At 29.9% G+C, this 18,846-nt stretch overlaps 1 protein-coding gene across 5 annotated transcripts in view; it reads left to right on the top strand.

Annotated features, from left to right (window-relative positions):
• The window catches only part of LOC127286267 (sodium- and chloride-dependent taurine transporter-like), a 499,457-nt gene extending 483,423 nt beyond the window's left edge, over positions 1-16,034 (top strand). For 2 of the 5 annotated variants that reach the window (XM_051312641.1, XM_051312646.1), the window contains 2 exons: positions 13,982-14,470; positions 15,889-16,034. In XM_051312641.1, coding sequence (XP_051168598.1) covers positions 13,982-14,415 — 434 coding nt within the window. In that variant the 3' untranslated portion in view covers positions 14,416-14,470; positions 15,889-16,034. The remainder of the gene's footprint in view (positions 1-13,981; positions 14,471-15,888) is intronic. The other 3 variants (XM_051312645.1, XM_051312643.1, XM_051312642.1) reach the window with 3 other exon arrangements.
• The last annotated feature ends 2,812 nt before the right edge of the window (positions 16,035-18,846 follow it).

Consider the following 18,846-nt stretch of genomic DNA (forward strand, 5'->3'; position numbering starts at 1 on the left):
GCACTTATTGGCTGATCAGTAGTTACTGATTCATAGTTACTCATAGTTCTCTCATTCTTTTGGATATTTGGTAGTTTTATTGGATAAAAGGCAAAATTAATTATATTGGATTAAAGTAAAAATTGGTTGTATTGAATTAAAGGAAAAATTAGTTATATTTGGTAAAAGGTAAAATTAGTTGTATTGAATTAAAGAAAAAATTGGTTATATTTAATAAAAGGCAAAATTGGTTATATTAGAGAAAGTGAGCAAAACGGTTAAAGATATTTAGATTTTCATGAATCAAAAATAAAATTAAACAAAGTATAATATGGCCAACATAAAAGAATATGTTATTTTAAGTGATAAAGATTTAAAAATTATTGAAAATAGAAATAAATTGTTAAATTACATGCATATGTACAAATTTGAAGATTTATTAAGAAAAGATTCCAATTCTTTTTTTAATATGCAAAGTGCTTTGTATGTACAAATGCTTGATTTTATTGTCCCAATTAGAGACGGTGATAAACATATTTAAATACTTTTTAGCGGTAATAACAATTATGGTCACTGAATTTATGTCTATTACTATAGAGTAAGGCTTTATATTTTTGATAGCCTTAATAAGGGGTGTTTAAATGTGCAGCAAATAAAATATTTAATTAGATTGTTCCCTTTTAAACCAACAGTAGTTTTTGAAGCTGTTGATCAACAACCTTTTGGTAGTGTTGAGTGTGGAGTACATGCAATAGCATTTGCAACATCTATATTATTTAACGTAATGCCAAACCATGTAAATTATGAAACTGATAATAACAAAATGAGAAACCATTTTAAGTCAATGTTTGAAAATAATTACTTAAATCATTTTCTGACAGTAAGAATGTCTCACAATAGGAATTCGATAATAGAGAATGATTAGAACCGTCTTTTCATAAATTGAACTCAGGAACATAAAAATTATATTTTAAACTATTGTTCTGTTTTTAATACTTTTCCCAGTAATAATATTAACAGAGTTCTATTAACACAAGAGTTAAAAATTAAACATTCTTTAAATGACACTAGTGAAAAGAAAATAATTCGTACAACTTATAATACTCTGAACAAAATTTTACCACATGAATATTTAACAATGAAAACTTTTCTGAGTAAAGAAAATGATAAAAAGATAAATTGAGCAATTAAAGAGAAGGGAAGAAAAAGGAAGGCAAGGCGCGAAGTTACATATGAGCAGTAAATAATAAGACAGGAGAATGAGAGATTGAGAAAACGTAATCGTAATAAAACAGAAATAAAAAAGAAAGAGCGCAAAAAAAATTTGACATGCAAAAAAAAGAAATTATCTATAAAAACTGAAGATGGAAAGAAAATACGCAAGGATAAAAATTTGGCATGTAGGAGAAGAAAAATATCAATGGAAACTCAAGATGAAAAGAAAGTGCGTCAAGAAAATAATTTGTCATGTAAGAAGAAAAAATTTTCTACGGCAACGGAAGATGAAAAGAATGTGTGAAGAAAAGAATTTGACATATAAAAACGATAATCGGAATAAAAAAGTGCAGGAGTTGCAATAATGTCTTTTGAAGATTTAGATTAAAGTAAAGTACCACAGAATTATTTAGGTTTAATAAATGTAGAATGTAAGTTTTGTAACGGGTTACATTTTTTGTGTGAAAGACCGTAACATAGATACATCACGGAGGAATGTCCCCGTGAAAAGGACATTATGATATCGCCTGAATGTCACAAAAATATTCCCGGTTGATATCAGCTTGACATTCAAGGAATATTCCGTGCTACTTGGGTGGTAGATCCAATATAAAGAAATTTTTTTTTACATTTCTAATATTAAATTTTTTTGAAAAAAAATGAATAAAAAATATGGTTAATGCACACTAGCAACGTAGTCGGCCGCTTGCGGACGACAAAGTTGCTAGTTTTATTATAAATTAGGAACATAATTTTTCTTATTATCTAAAATATAGATAATATAGTAAAGGGGTCATTTATAAAGCACGAGGCGAAGCCGAGTGATGCAAATCACACGAGCATTATCAGATTTACGCACGTGTATCATGCAACATTTTTTGCAACACCCACCTCTAAAGTTAAGAACCTATTATAAAGAATTCTAACTCTCTTTAAGAATAATTTCGATTGTATAGAATTAAATAAATGAATCAAAGATCAGAAAAAATATCATTAAGCAGGAGTGTATAAATTTAAATGTAAAGTTCGTTTTTTAATTTTGTGGTTTTGTATGGTCTAAAACAATCCTAATATTATATGAAAAAAATTTCGGTGCGTAAAGTAAATTTCAGTGAGTAAAGTAATATTTCAGTGTGTAAAGTAAATTTCAGTGCGTAAAGTGAATTTCAGTGGCTTAATTGAATTTCAGTGCGTAAAGTGAATCACTTTACACACCGTTTGAAAAAGAGCTTCTTTACACACACTTTTCGGTGTGTAAAATTCAACATTAAAGGTTAGTGTTGCAAAAACATAATTTTTTACCATTTTTTCATACAATTTTTTATAACAAAAACCCTCAAAACCCAAAACTAAGGGGAGTCCCAATCTTTATTTTAAATCATTTACAGTTTAATGATCGTAGGAAAATATATTTTTTGCAACACTAACCTCTAAAGTTAAATTTTACACACAGAAAAGTATGTGTAAAGAAGATCTCTTTCAAACGGTGTGTAAAGTGATTCACTTTACGTACTGAAATTTACTTTACGCACTGAAATATTACTTTACGCACTGAAATTTACTTTACGCACCGAAATTTTTTTCACTTAATATAAGGATTGTTTTAGACCATACAAAACTATGGTAAATCTGATTATACTCGTGTGATTTGCATCGCTCGTATAATCACTCACTTTACGCAAATGTATCATAAATAACTATTTTTTCTTGCATCATTTGGGTCCTAAAAACATACAGGATGGTCAAAAAAATAGAATTTTTGACCATTTTAGAAATAAATTTCTTAACAAAATTAATATTTTAAATATCTATCTTCTTTCTCAATTTTGACTATTTTCCATCTCCAATTTTTTTCCACGCTTTTTTAAACATTCTTAAGAATCTCTCGCATGAATTTCAAAAATGTTAATTTTTTGAAAAAAAGAAAGAAAAATATGAGTTAAAACATAATTTCACTAGTCTATTAAATATGTATCTTCATTCACAATTTTAAGTATCGTCAAATTTTTTCCACACTTTTTTAAAATAATTTTTCAGAATCTCTCGTATGGATTTTCAAAAACATTAAATTTTCAAAAATTAAAATTTCTAAAATGGTCAATAATAAAATTTTTTCTTTTTGACCACCTTATATGTTTTAACCTTTTGCGGCACACATTTTTCATTCCATTCAAAAATACAGATGATCACACATATAAGGGTTTTTGAGATCGCTGATTACGAATGTAAAGTCAGTTTTTAAAAATTCAAATTGGTGGATCTAATATGGCGGACGACTTTTTGAAAATCTAATGCAATTCGCTTGAAACTAGTTACTCGGGGGTTTTTTGGGGTCGCTGATTACGAATCTAAAGTTAGTTTTTAAAAATTCAAAATGGTGGATCTAATATGGCGGACGACTTTTTGAAAATCTAATGCAATTCGCTTGAAACATGTTACTCGGGGGTTTTTGAGATCGCTGATTACGAATCTGAAGTCAATTGTTAAAAATTCAAAATGGCGAATCCAATATGGCGGTCGACTTTCAGATAATCTAATGCAATTCGCTTGAAACTCGTTACTCGGGGGTTTTTGAGATCGCTGATTACGAATCTGAAGTCAATTGTTAAAAATTCAAAATGGCGAATCCAATATGGCGGACGACTTTCAGATAATCTAATGCAATTCGCTTGAAACTAGTTACTCGGGGGTTTTTGGGGTCGCTGATTGTGAATCTGAAGTCATTTCTCAAAAATTCAAAATGTCAGATGCAATATGGCGGACGACTTTCAGAAAATCTAATGCAATTCGCTTGAAACTAGTTACTCGGGGTTTTTTGGGGTCGCTGATTGCGAATCTGAAGTCAGTTTTTAAAAATTCAATATGTCGGATCCAATGAGGCGGACGAATTTTTAAAATCAAATGAAATTCTTTTCAAACTTGTTACTCGGTGTTTTTCCAAATGATTTGGTAGCCCTGAAAAAGGCTGTTATAGTTGCTGATTACAAATATCCAGTTTGTTTTTTAAAATTGGAAATGGCGGATCATAAGTAAAATTCCATTTTTAATTGTGATAAGCGGCGAAACAATTTCTTGCTGGTAATAGGCAGAGTGGAACACTGCAAGTTTTACAAATCTATGACGTTCGCTTTTGGTCAGCTTTTGTACTACAATGAGCACATACTGGATCCGCCATTTTGAATTTTCAAAAACTGACATCAGATTTGTAATCAAAGACCCCAAAAACCCTTGACTAACAAGTTTCAAACGAATTGCATATTTGCATTAGATTTTCAAGAAGTCGTCCGCCATATTGGATACGCCATTTTGACTTTTTAAAAACTGACTTCAGATTCGTAATCAGCAACCCCAAAAACCCCCATGTAACAATTTTCAATCGAATTGCATTATGTTTTGAAAAAGTTAGCCGCCATATTTGATCCGCCATTTTGAATTTTTAAAAACTGTCTTCAGAATCGTAATCATCGACACCAAAAACCCCCGAGTAACGAGTTTCATGCAAATCCAAGGAAGTTTTAAAAAATTGTCCGCCATATTGGATCCGCCATTTTGAATTTTTAAAAACAGACTTCAGATTTGTAATCAGCGGCCTCCGAAACCTCCGAGTACAAAATATCGGTTTCCTTTTTACCTAAATTTTCGGTAATTAATTTGTTTTCTAAAACATTGAGTTTTTTGACAATTATTTATTTATAATTGTTTATAATTTTGCGTAAATATTGTTACTTTTATTTTTTTTTATTCAATAATATGTTCTTATTCACTTTAAAAAAAATAATGAATATTGCTTAAAAAACTTAAAATACAGTAAGAAAAGTTATAAATATAATATGTGGTAATCTGGGTTACCACTGTGCCACAAAGGGTTAAGGACCCAAATGATGCAAGAAAAAAAATTTAACCTCTTTTAATAATTTAAATTTAGGTGAGTTAAAATAAAGGTATGTGACTCCCCTTAAACAAAGATATTGTCCAGAATTCAGGTTCAAATATAGCGTATTTATACGACAAAACTACGTACTAAATTTGAGAATGATCATTTAAAATCCTTTTAAGCTACAGTGTACACACAATTTCGAAAAATGTCGTTTCGAGAAAAACGTGATTGAAAAAACCCCCCGTTTAACCCTTTGAATCACACAATTTGGAAGTAAGATAAATATTCCAAACAGTTCTGTATACTATATTTTCGGGGTCACTGATTACGCATCTGAGGTCAGTTTTTAGAAATTCAAACCAGCGGATCCAATATGTTTATTGTAGTAGCTCGCTCTGACCCATTATCGAGGGACACTCACTTAAATGTTTAGTGATAGTGATTGTGGCGTCCTTAGCTTTACTTTGAAAATTTGTAGTCCGCTATGTTGTTAATGAGCAATCCCAAAAACTCCCGATTAACAAGTTTCAAGCAAAACTGACCATTTTAAAAAAATTTCCGCCATATTGGATCCAAAGTTTTTAATTTTAAAGAAAAAATTAAAAACTAACGTCATATTCGTAATCAGCGACTCCAAAAACCTCCTGACAACATGTTTTATGTAAATCCGTTCAATGGGGTCGGTCACGGCCAAACTTGACCACCAGGCGGCAGCATTACTGATGGTGACTAGACGCGCAAAAATTTGAAATTCATTAGTTGCACTATATTAAATAAATAAAGTACATTAAAAAGAAAAATTTTAAAAAATTGACTTTTTTAATTTAAAAGTTGAATGAAACATTGTAACATTAAACAATTTTAATAGTTTAATTAAGTTTAGTGTGAGGAAGTGTGTGGAAGTGTGCGAGTGTGTCAGTGTTATTGTGCGCAGTGTAATCAGCCAATGTAATGAAAAATAAAAAGTTCCAAATTAAAAAATAATAGTACAACGATGGGTAAATGCAGTGTTCCCTTATGTAAGGGAAGAGGTACTTTAAGATTTCCTAAAGAAAAACAACGCTGTGCTATGTGGGAAAAAGCAATAGGAGAAAATTTTCGAGCTACGAAATATTCTAGGTTATGTTTGTCTCATTTTGAAAAGGATGATATATATCAGGATGAAGGATATTATTCAGGTAATTAAGATTATATATTAATATTAACGATTATATATTAATATTAACTTAACATTTTTGACAATTTCTTTGCAAATTAAAGATAATTAACTTATATTAATGATTTACATTATTTTACAGGTATCTCATATTCCAAAACGTTATTAAAACCTTCTGCTGTTCCGACATTAAGATTGAAACTACATTTAAACGTGCAAAAATATTTACAAAAAATTCGAAAAAACCTTTTTGAAGGAGAATCGTCCTCGTCATCAACATTATTGCCTCTATCGATGTTGGATTTTAATGCATGTCAAGATGAAATTTCCGCTGATATATTATCTTCTCAGGAAAAAGAAAAGAAAACCGATAAACTAACGGAATGCCAAACTGCAAATATAGGTAACTTTCTTGGTATTTTAAAATAATCAATCCGCTAAAGAAGCCTTATCCCGTTAAAATTGAGGTTAAAAATCTTCAAAAATTAAGAAGATGATTTAAACAACTTTAAAGTGGTATTTTAGTAATAAACTGCTAAAGATAAAGACGTAATAAAAATAATTTTTTTGCAGTGCATGGAGAAAATTTTGCTGAAATATCTTTTCAAGAAGAAGGAGCAGAAAGTGATAACTCATCGGAATTATTAGAATTCCCAAAAGAATCTTTCGATAATCCGAAGGTATTATCTTTCACATTGGAATCCTCCCATGTTTATTTTGATTTAAACATACAAGCAGAGGAAACTGTTTCTATTTCAATGTCTGATAATGAAGAGGCCAAAATAATTAAAACAAATGCAAATAAAAAAGTGCGTGCGAAAACTAAAACATTTCAATCTAAAGGAATTCAAGCTTGTCGTGGATTTACATCGTGCAGTTCAATTTGTCATAGAGATGAACTTATAAAATACTTCACTGGGTTAGAGACTTACGCGAAATTTTGTTTTGTATACGGAACGTTAAGTAAATACGTCAATAAAATTAAGTACGTAAAAACGCAAGTTAACTGTATGCTCCCCGAAGATATGTTTTTACTGACACTAATGAAATTAAGGAGAAATACTTCAGACTTTGGACTCAGCTTTTATTTTGGAATCAGTAAATCACTTGTTTCAAATATTTTTAACACATGGATTCATTTTATTTATCAACTTTGGTCGCTATTGGATATTTGGCCACCAAGAGATGTTGTGGACTTTTATATGCCAAAGGGTTTTAAAAAACACTATCCAACAACGCGAGTTATTGTAGATGCTACTGAAGTACCTATTGATAAACCTTCAAACCCAATTGCTCAACAGGCAACATTCAGCACGTACAAAAACAAAAATACCATAAAACTGCTGGTAGGAGCAACACCTGGTGGTCTTATGTGTTATCATTCTACTGCATATGGTGGAAGTACAAGTGACAGACAAATTGTTGAAAGATCTAATCTTAATCAGAAATGTCAAAAAGGTGATTCGATAATGGCTGATCGTGGCTTCAATGTTGATGAAATTTGTCAAGCTCAAAAAGTATTGGTCAACATCCCACATTCTTTAAAAGGTAAAAAACTGCCAGGTTTAACAGTATTATCAGACAGAAAGTTGGCATCAAAGCGTGTACACATTGAACGATTGATTGGGTTGACAAAAAGTTATAAAATTTTGAATTATCAAACCTTATCAAACCATTATCACCTTCATATACATGTTTAAGTACGAAAATTTTTTCAATTTGTTTAATGTTATGTAATTTTCGAGAATGCATTGTAAGCCGAAATGCCTGAAAATTTAAAAATTAATAAATAACAATACAAATATATTGTGTCTTAAATATGGTTTTTTTTTATCTAAAAGTCAATTAATACTCAAGTAAAATATTATTTTGAATTCTTTTATTACATAAAAAATGTCATAAAACATTACTTTGTGTAAATATAATCATTTTTAACTAAATGTACACTATAACGATTAATTCTTATAATTTTTTATATAAATATTTATCTATAATGACAATTCTGAAATGATTGTTGTAAAACGTCGTAAGGCGATCAACCATCTTCTTGATGAACTCTTCATCACGATTAATACTTATTATTACTGTTTCTACAGTAGTGTAGACAACAAGTTTTGCTTCCTGTCTGCCAGTGACAAACAATTGCCCCTGTATTTCATAAAAGTAACTGTGGTTTTTTTTCAAAGTTAAATTTCCATCCTTGTCCACATATAAGTATGGAATGGTTTTTTCGTTTATTGCAGAAAATCTCCTAGAAAAAGGACACTTCACTTCGACAACCGTGTCGCTTCCAATAAGTCCATCTGGGGAAGCTCCTAAAAATGGATAAGTTGGACTTACGAAGAAGCCACAACTGCTTATTTTCATTCCAGTCATTTCACACATCTGTAATGCCTTGCTTTCGTTTTGAATCCCCCAATCAGTTGCTTTACTCTTAAATGGACCAGCATTAATGAGATCGTGGGCAAATTCTATTTCTTTATTTTCTGACCGTTGTAAACAGCATCTGTAAAAATTGCTGGCAGTAATTCTGCATTTCCGGTACTCGAACCAATTATTGTTTGTGGCTTGTCCTCGGGTGTTCACCTCAATGTCTTTAATTTCTTGGTCGGTGATGTCCAACAATTTCAAATCATACAGAACCATTTTCTCCGGGTTCATTGTGGCATATGAGTGGTCCTATACTGCAGTTTTACCCATAGCACTGCTGGTGCTATTGTTTGCAAAAAAGGCATTGTCATTTTATTTGACGCTGCAATATTAATGCACATGTTCCTAACTTCGCTCCAATAATCTTCCCTGGTTATAGTATCGGGTTCTAAAACCATCGGCTCTTTACTTGAAGATTTTGCTTCCCGTGTTTTCGATGGTTTTTCAGCTTTTACTGGAGATCCAAAATAACTTTTCGATGGCTTGTGAAAAGTTTGTAACTTTGGAGTGCAAACTTTGCTGAGAATCATTTTCCCTTCTCTTCCCTGTAAAAGAAATATATTCAAACTCATATAAAAATTTTATGTATAAACATAACTCTCGTGTAGTCAATTTTACCATTTGTTCCATTGACCACAGAAGAACTGCAATGTGTTTACAATGAGCAGTATCACCACTTCCAGCAGCACATTCACAATGACATCCTTCTATGAATCCATCGTAGGACATTTTTATATCCGATCTATATTGAACAGACTTCTTCATCTGGGCCAAACTGTGTCCTCTGACAAATAATGAATTGTTTGCTTCAGCGATTCTTGCATAAAGCAAATATTCATTATCGTACATTTTTTTTCCAAGGCTTTTGTTCACATTGTACCTAAAAAATAAAATAAGTTAATATTAGATGATTCGTTAATTAAATTAATAATATTAAATGAATTAAGATTTTTTACCTTTCCAAGAATAATTCAATTTGGTCCTTTGAAATCAAAGGAAATTTGACTTTCCATTAATGTCCCTGTACTCTGAACCATTTGGTGTCCAAAATACAACATCGGGTTCATGATGCCTTGATGAATAAAAATCTGTGTTCTTATCGCAGAATAGTAACCTAGAAATGAATTATTTATTATTAACTTAATTTTTAAACAAAAATTTTTTCTCCAAATTTAAAATATTCGACCGAAATTAAAATATTTCCCCCCAAAATTAAAATTTTATTTAATCATTAAAAATAAAATTTATAATTTAATTAAATTTTAAAAAACAGGTTAAAAAACCGAAATTTGTATCTAGATAAGAAAAACCGAATAGAAAAATTGGACCTTAATTGAAATTTTCAAATGTAAATAGAAAATGTGGATCTGAATTGAAAACTTCGAATCTAAATTGATAATTTGGATTTACATTGAAAATTTCGGATCTAAATTGAAAATTTGGATGTAAATTAAAAATTTTAAATGTAAATTGAAAATTTTGAATGTAAATTGAAAATTCAAAGTCAAATAAAAATTTTGTATCCAAATTAATATTACTCGACCGAAATTAAAATATTTACCCTAAATGAAAATTTTATTGAAATTTTAAAAGTTAAATCAATTTTTTATTTTATAATGTAATTAATAAAATAAAATTAAATTAATAATTTATGTATGTTTCTTTGAAACACAACTACAATGCAATGCAATTTTTCTTTTAAATCAATTTCCGGAAAATAATAACTAATATAATATATAATAATAAGGAAAGAAATTGTATCAATAATAATTGAAATTTGTTTATTTAAATATTAATTTTTAATAGTTGAAATATAATTAATTTTTCATTGAATATATTTAAAGAGTGTACGTATATTTATAGGTTATATTACACATAAAAATCAATTAAATAACTTTCTCCTTACCTCTTTTGCAATTCTTTTTTCTTTTCGGTAGTCCTGAGTCCACGATTTACCAATTCTTTTTAAAACTGGGCATTTGTCCAAGAAAAATATTGATTTATTTCACTCATAATATAAATATTGCACAAAATAATCACACAAATTGCTGAATTTAAATACCTGCGCTGGTTAGTCACCAGCAGTGATGCTGCCATCTACGTCGAGCTTTACGTATAACCGACCCCATTTTGAATTTTGTCATCCACCATATTGGATCCGCAATTTTGAATTTTTAAAAACTGACACCGGAATTGTAATCAGCGCCTCCGAAATCCCTCGAGTAGTTATTTTCGTGATCGTCGTTTTACTTTTAAAGTATTCTCTAGCAAATAACATCTTCTTTCAAAATTCGTTTAAATTTTTGGTCTGGAAAGAAGAAAACCTTCTGCCCGTCGAGGTTGTTTTAAAAACGTTGTTTTTGGTTGAAGTGATGTAAAGGTGCCATTTTGAAAAAAAAATTTTTTTCGCTTTACTTTAGCTTAATACATGTGTTTTACTTTGAAAAAACCCCAACATTATTTTACTGTACCGTTTTACTGTTTCTTAAAATAAATTATTGAAATAGACTCTATTTTTTACGTGCTCTGGGTGATGTTACCCCTTAAGAAACCTTTATGAGTATGCAAAGTTTTCCAGAATTGTACACAAAAATTTCCACCCAAGTAGCATGTAATATTACAGTAACATTACAGTAATATTACTGTAAAATTACATCAATATTACTGAAATATTACACGTTTATTAGAAATATATAAAAAATTGATAGTTTTTTAAGATAAAACACAAAAAGATAAGAATTAATCATTCAAATATTTTTTTAGTGTTTTTTGAAATTTTTGTAATTTACAGTAATATTACCGGGTATTATAATTTAATTAATTTTTAAACAATTTAAATTGAAAAAACCCGGTCCTCCATTTATTTATTTATTTATTTATTACATTTATTATTATTATTCATACATTCATACATTTTTTTAACTAAACTTAAAAGATTGCATTTATTTATAATAAATAAATAATAAATATATCTACGCATATTCTTTGACTTATGAAAAGTACTAAGAAGCGGAGATTTGCAGATGAGCATTACGGACTTATAAATAAAGGGACAAAATATAAATAAAACAACAATTCAAATCAGACTAAGTCAAAACTATGAGAAGACCCTGATCCTTCAGTCACACTCAAACGCTCCAATAGAATTACCGACAACAACTTAACAATCTTTTTTACAGTTTTTGTATCCTGTGCAGACAAAATTCTTAGCCAAACCGTCATCTTATCATTTGCGCAAACGATCTCTGGAAAAGTTCTCTCGCATAAATGAGCACAAGCAGGGCAATCGATTAAAATATGAAACAGGCTCTCCCTCTCCCGCCTGCATGAAGGACAAATTCTTTCCCAATCAAACACGTACTTCGAGCGGCCCAAAAATACTCTACAATTATATTTATTTAACAGTCTAAGCTGAGCAAATATTTTCTTATAATACAGCGAGAGTCTGGAAATAAGGTATTGTTGAGTCTTGTTTTGTAGCAAGAGGTGTGGATATATTATTAAGCTGCTCGACTCCAAATATTGTTGTCTATCGCGAAATCTGAGAAACCGTTCATAGTCCCGCAGAATAGCTTCCCTATTTGCACAAACCGTATCCAAAGATAGAGTTTTCCATGATTCCGACTGATCACTTCCCTCAAAAAACGCGCTTAGTTGTGAAAACCAGTTGGGCCTTGAACCGGGCCTCCCCAAAACTATTTCTCTAAGCTTCTCGAAACACTGCCTGGGAAACGTAGTATTATCCATTGAAGAAATTTTGCAAATCCAGTTCAGTGTAGCAGATAAAACTTTGTGAGAAAGATGAAGAGACCCAGTCTCTAGCCTTACTGCATAGTTTGGTGTATTAACAGGCAACGATAAGAGACTCTTAATAAAAGAGAGTTGAACTCCCTCTATTAAATCTAAATGGTTAATACCCCATGTTTGGACACCGTACAAAAGAATACTCACCGCGAGACTCAAAAACAACTTTTCATAGGACTTCCAGGTATCCATACCAAGGGAATGAACAGCCCCCGAATAGCCCCGACTGCTGACTTTGCCGCGCTTACAGATTTACTTGCCGCCGGGAGAAAAGAGCCTGATTCATTAAAAATTACTCCTAAATACAAATATTCCTTTACTACCTCAATTTTTTCTTTACCATATGTGAATGATTTGAATTTTTTAGCAGAGGATTTTCCAGAGCGTGTAAAAACAACAATTTTTGTTTTATTGGGGTTCACTATTAAATCGTTTTCCCTACAATAAGAATTCAATGACGACAATATTTTGCTTAATTCAGTTGGGGAGTCTGCAAGGATGACATAGTCATTAGCATATCCCAACATTAATATTTTTTGAAATCTACTAATAGAGAGACCTCTGCATTCCCTTTTAATAAAATATTACTCGAAATCACTAATAAAAAGTAAAAATAATAGCGGACTTAAAACCTCACCCTGTAAAACTCCCCTGGTAATTTTTACATAATTAGTACATCCATTTTGAGTTTTAATACAGGTAAAGGCGTTCGAATAAAACTGAAACAAGATATTGATAATTTTCGTGCTCAATCCCAATCTTTTAAGTTTCATCCATAAAAGTTTATGTGAGACGGATGGAAAGGCACCCTTAAAATCAACGAACGCGGCATATACAACTGAACCCTTAATGTTTAAATGAATTTGTATTATTGACATCAGAGCAAAAAGATTGTCCTGACAACTTCTGCGCCGTCTGAAACCGGACTGACCCGGTCCTCCATTTTGTTTTTCATCATAGAAAATATTTTATCGTATTTCGGACAAGCTTACTTTTCAACAATCTGGTCCCGTTTTATTTTTTCGAATGTGCCCTTCGAATTTTTGCCCTGAATTTGATATATGGTGTCAGCCAATGGGTAGTTTCAGGCGGCCATGACAGCAAGATAATTAATAATAAATACTTTTTTTTAATAGTTTATAACCCCTACTTTTATGTATAACAAGTTAAAAGTAAATAAAATAAGTTGTCTAATTAAAAATCTATCTTAAAAAAATAATGAATATATGGTACTAGCTCTTTGGGTGAAAATTTCTCAACTGTTTCACCTAAAAATGACTTTTCAAATTTAAAATATTTTTTTTAATAATCTATTGCAGGAAGCCGAATTAAAAACATTCCTGAAATGCGATTTTTAAAAAATTAATTTTTTAATTATTTATTAACAATTGAATATTTTGTTACCTTTCCACTAAATTTGCAATTACACTGTTGCATGTTAATGAAAATTAATAAAATTTGGTGAGTATTTTATTATTTAACAATCATATAACTTTTAATTACAACTGCCATTACAACAGTCATTGCCACAACAGTCATTGCCACAACAGTCATTGCCACAACAGTCATTGCCACAACAGTCATTGCCACAACAGTCATTGCCACAACAGTCATTGCCACAACAGTCATTGCCACAACAGTCATTGCCACAACAGTCATTGCCACAACAGTCATTGCCACAACAGTCATTGCCACAACAGTCATTGCCACAACAGTCATTGCCACAACAGCCATTGCCACAACAGCCATTGCCTCAACAGCCATTGCCTCAACAGCCATTGCCTCAACAGCCATTGCCGCAACAGCAACTGCCTCAACAGCCATGGCAACAGCAGCAATTACAAGAACATCTTCAACCGCATCAGTGGTACGTGCAACAACTGCAACAGTCGATTACCACGCAACAACAGCTGCAACAGCAAGTCCAACAGCTTCAGTTGCAGCAGTAGAATAGCGCCCAAAAATCGCCGGCATCAACATCGACGCAGACAAATAAGAGCTTCCAAAATGTAAATGTTTAAATTAAAATTTGCATATATACTATTCTTTTTTAACTTTTCTTTTGAATTGAGCCGCAGCGTCCAAAGGGCGCATAATAATCTTATAAAAATCATAAATTAAATTTTTTATTTTAAAATATTCCATTTCAAAAAATTATGTTTTATATGAATTTTTAATTTTTGAATTATAATTTGACAGATTTTTTCTTAAACAAATTTTTACACAAAATTTTGAGCTTCCAAATTTGTGTTTATCAGAATTTTTATTTTACAGTCATTTAATTTACATGAATTTTTATTTAAAAGAAATTTCGTTCAATAAAATTTTATGTATTTCGAATTTTTAAATGACAGAAATTCTAATTCACCGAATTTTAATTTGTACGAATTTTTAAGACGTCGAATTTTCATTTTTTTTAAATTACAAATAGTGTATCAAACGATCAACAGTAAGATATTGATAAATAATTTTATAAATTGACCAATTAAAAATTATTAAGAATATATCGGTTGGTCAATTTTATAAATGCGCCGAAATCTTGCTGTACACTGCTTGTTTAGTCGTTTGTAATTTTGGACAAATGAAATTTTGGTATCTTAAAAATTCATAGAAATTAAAATTCTGAAAATTTTAATTTATGTCATTTAAAAATTTGAATCACATTAGATTCGATTAAATAAGAATTCTGTTAATTTAAAAATCATTTAAAGAAAATGACTATAAAATAAAAATTCTGCCAAACCAAAAAAAAATAATTATTTTTGATAAAATATTTAAAAAGAAAAATTTTAATTAATTATTTTTATGGGAAAATTCATGCGCCCCGCTTGCAGTAACACCAACGCTCGTACTATGGGTCCTAAACGCAATATCTGTTTGGTGTTGTGATTTGGAAACGAGTAAAAGTTCTGTCACACGACTTTTGGAAACAAAATTTTTGTCTTTCTCTCTCCTATTGAAAGAGGCATTTATTTGTTTATATTGTTTTTATTTGTTTCACTCGGAATTTTCCGTATTTGGGAATAGTAAAAAAAATGGAAAGTAAGACAAATTTATGCGACTGTAATAGGAGAGAGAAAGGCGAGAATGGTTTTTAAAAAATTGGTTTGACCGTACCCAAACGAGACAGACCAATAAATAGACTAGATTCTATCCTCCTCTACACAACTCGAAGTATAAATTGCGTATGGGATGCTTATTCTGTAGATTATTAATATTACAGAATATTCATTTGTTCGACTATTAATGTTTTAGAAAATGCAAATAGTCGAAAATGAATATTCTCCAAAATTAATAATCTACAGAATAAGATTCTATCAAATCATAATTCAAAAAACATTAATTTTACGGCTTATTCATGAGTTGAAAAATTATAATAATAGTAATAATAATAATATAAATAATAATTTTTAACTAATTTTTACAGTCGCTAAGAAAAATGGAAGGACGTGTTCTAGAGTTGGAGAGACAAGTACGAAAACTAAAATTGGACATTAGAGATTTGGAGAGTGAAAGGGAGAAGAAGAGAGAAAGAAACCGAGAGAGGGACCGTGAAGCTGAGAGAAGAAAAAGAGAAAGAAATAATTATTAATATTTAATTTAATATTTAATATTTTATTATTAATATTTAATTTTGTAAGAAAAATTTACATATAAAATAAAAAAAAATTATTATTTGAAAATTAGTTTTTTAATAAATAAAACAAACTCCTGTGCATTTATTTTATACATTAATGTTTTTTTGTGTTAGAAAATTAAAAAGTCAATTATAATAATAATAATGAGTTTTCAGCAATAAAATCATATACGAAAAAACTGTATTCAATTATAAATTGTTTAATTACAAATTAACATACATATATTTATTTATTTATTTATTTATGATTTTGAACAGCCCATAATTACAATAATCATTTAAGGGTATTAGTGGCATACATTCGAAAAAGAAATAATAATACATATAAATGTCAAACAAAATATTAATCATATTGATACATAATTGTATAAAATAAAATTCAAGTTCTAATATTAAAAAAAGTATCATTAAGTAATTTATTTAAGTTGGTCGCTGGTGTATGGAAAATATCAATAATGCAATTCTTAGAACAGATCAAATTTACGTCATTTGTTGCTTTATATATAGGTGCATGAAAAGCTATAGGAATTTTTAGTAATTTATTATCAAAAGGTACACGAAATCTTGAGTTTAAACGAGGAACACGAAGATTTAACATATTTAATAATGCAGAGCAATCAATTAAATTATTCAGTAAATTATATATAAATTTAAAGTTAATCATAATACGACGTTCTTCGAAATTCAGAACTCCAAACCGTTTACATAATTCCAGATAATCCACGTTCAGGATATACTTGAGTTTCTATAAAAATACAGAACTTGAGGAAACGTTTCTGTAACTTCTCGAGTAGTTGTTTATTTTTTTTTAAAAGTGGATCCCGCAAAATAGATGCATATTCGATTATTGATCTTACAAAACTGTTAAATAAAGATTGCAAGATTTTTATATTTCTAAAATTTTTTGTATTTCTCATCAAAAGTCCCAAGGCACGTGAAGCAGATTTATTAATATTAATTAGATGTAAATTAAAGTCCAAATTTTCGGTAAAAGTTACTCCGAGATCACGAATAGTATGTTTTCTAGTAATTTTCGTATCTGCAATATAGTAATCATTAATTATAGGTTCAATGTTTTTATAATAAGTTACAACACTACATTTATCTGGGTTCAGTTGCAACTTATTCTGATTACACCAAATATTTAGGGAATTTAAGTCAGTTTGCAAGCGTAAGAGGTCCGTATTAGAATCGATTCTTAAATAAATTTTAAAATCATCAACAAAAAGAAGGTTTTCAGATGAGATAATGTCTGCTACGTCATTTATATATAGTGTAAATAGAACAGATCCCAAGACTGAACCCTGCGGAACACCGGATGTAGGAATAAATGCATGGGAAGAGTAGCCCTCATATTGAACAATATGATTGCAGGGTTGATATCAGGTCATTAGGAATGTTATACTTAGTCAATTTTTCAATCAAAATAATATGATCAACCTTATCAAAAGCCTTGGAAAAATCTGTATATATAACATCAACTTGTTTGTTTACAGATAATGCGTCATTAATATATTGGGCAATGTTAACTAGACTAGTAATTGTAGATCGTTTCGGTATACAGCATTTAAATATTTAACTACAGACTTTTCAAAGACCTTTGCAAAGTTATTAATTACTGAAATTGGGCGATAATTTTTCATTTGCTTGATGTCACCCGATTTGAAAACTGGTACCACTTTAGTGGTTTTCCAATTATCGGGAAAGTGACCCGTCTGCAAAATGGCATTGAATAATTCACACAAAAAATCAGAAATACAACAAGAAAGATCTTTTAACATAAAAGAAGGAATCTTATCAATGCCCGCCGTTAAGGTTGATTTCAATGATTTTATAGCAGAACTCACATCACTTTCCGTCAATTGAAGATCAGCATTTGCATTGGGGTTAATGATTATATTCGAATTATGGTTATTGATAGAGCTAGGATTGTAAACAGTGTGAAAAAAATCAGCAAAATTGTTGACTATTGATTGATAATCATTTAAAGTTAGAGAAGATGTCATCATTTCTGTTGGTAAACGTGTTTTATTTTGTTTATCATTAAAGGAGCTCCAGAATGCCTTTGGATTAGTGAGAAATAATTTTTCGCGTTCTTCCTGATATAGTTTAAATGCATCTTTAATTCGTTTTCTCAAGTTCTGCCCAAACGTCTTTATTTCATTTTTTAAATATTCAGTAGGCTGTAATTTGTATCGCTTATAAATTGTATGTTTTAATTTGATATCATTGATAATTTCAATAGAAAACCATTGAGGAAATTTATTATTTAATTCAGTGGTTTTTTGGAAGAAAGGAATATGTTTATTCATTAAGTTATTGAAAATTTCGGTTAAGAAATTTGCAGAACTATCAATATCATGGATATTGGTTTGTTTTGAAAATTGTAATGTTAAAAAATCAGCATAAAGATTTTGATAATCCGCTTTTTTGAAATTAAAACGCCTGTCAGTTGATACAGAATCTAGAGTAAATAAGTTTGAATTTACATTTACTCTATAATTTAATTGAAAAGATAGTGGTGGGTGATGTTTATCTGGAAGAACAATCGGAAGTAAAGCTTGTGAAGTTATAATAGAATCAGAGTAAAATATTAAGTCTAAAGTATTATTATTATTATTTTTTATAAAATTGAATTGTTTTAAGTTAAAGAATGCACTGAAAATTTGAAGTGTTTCGGCTTTTTTATCGGAAAAACGTGAATTTGAATTAATAGAATGTAAATAACCATTATATTGTGGCACATTG

This window comes from Leptopilina boulardi, unplaced genomic scaffold, assembly GCF_019393585.1.
Source record: "Leptopilina boulardi isolate dan_hultmark-lab unplaced genomic scaffold, ZJU_Lbou_2.1 LbouV2_351, whole genome shotgun sequence".
In the NCBI taxonomy this organism is placed as follows: domain Eukaryota; kingdom Metazoa; phylum Arthropoda; class Insecta; order Hymenoptera; family Figitidae; genus Leptopilina; species Leptopilina boulardi.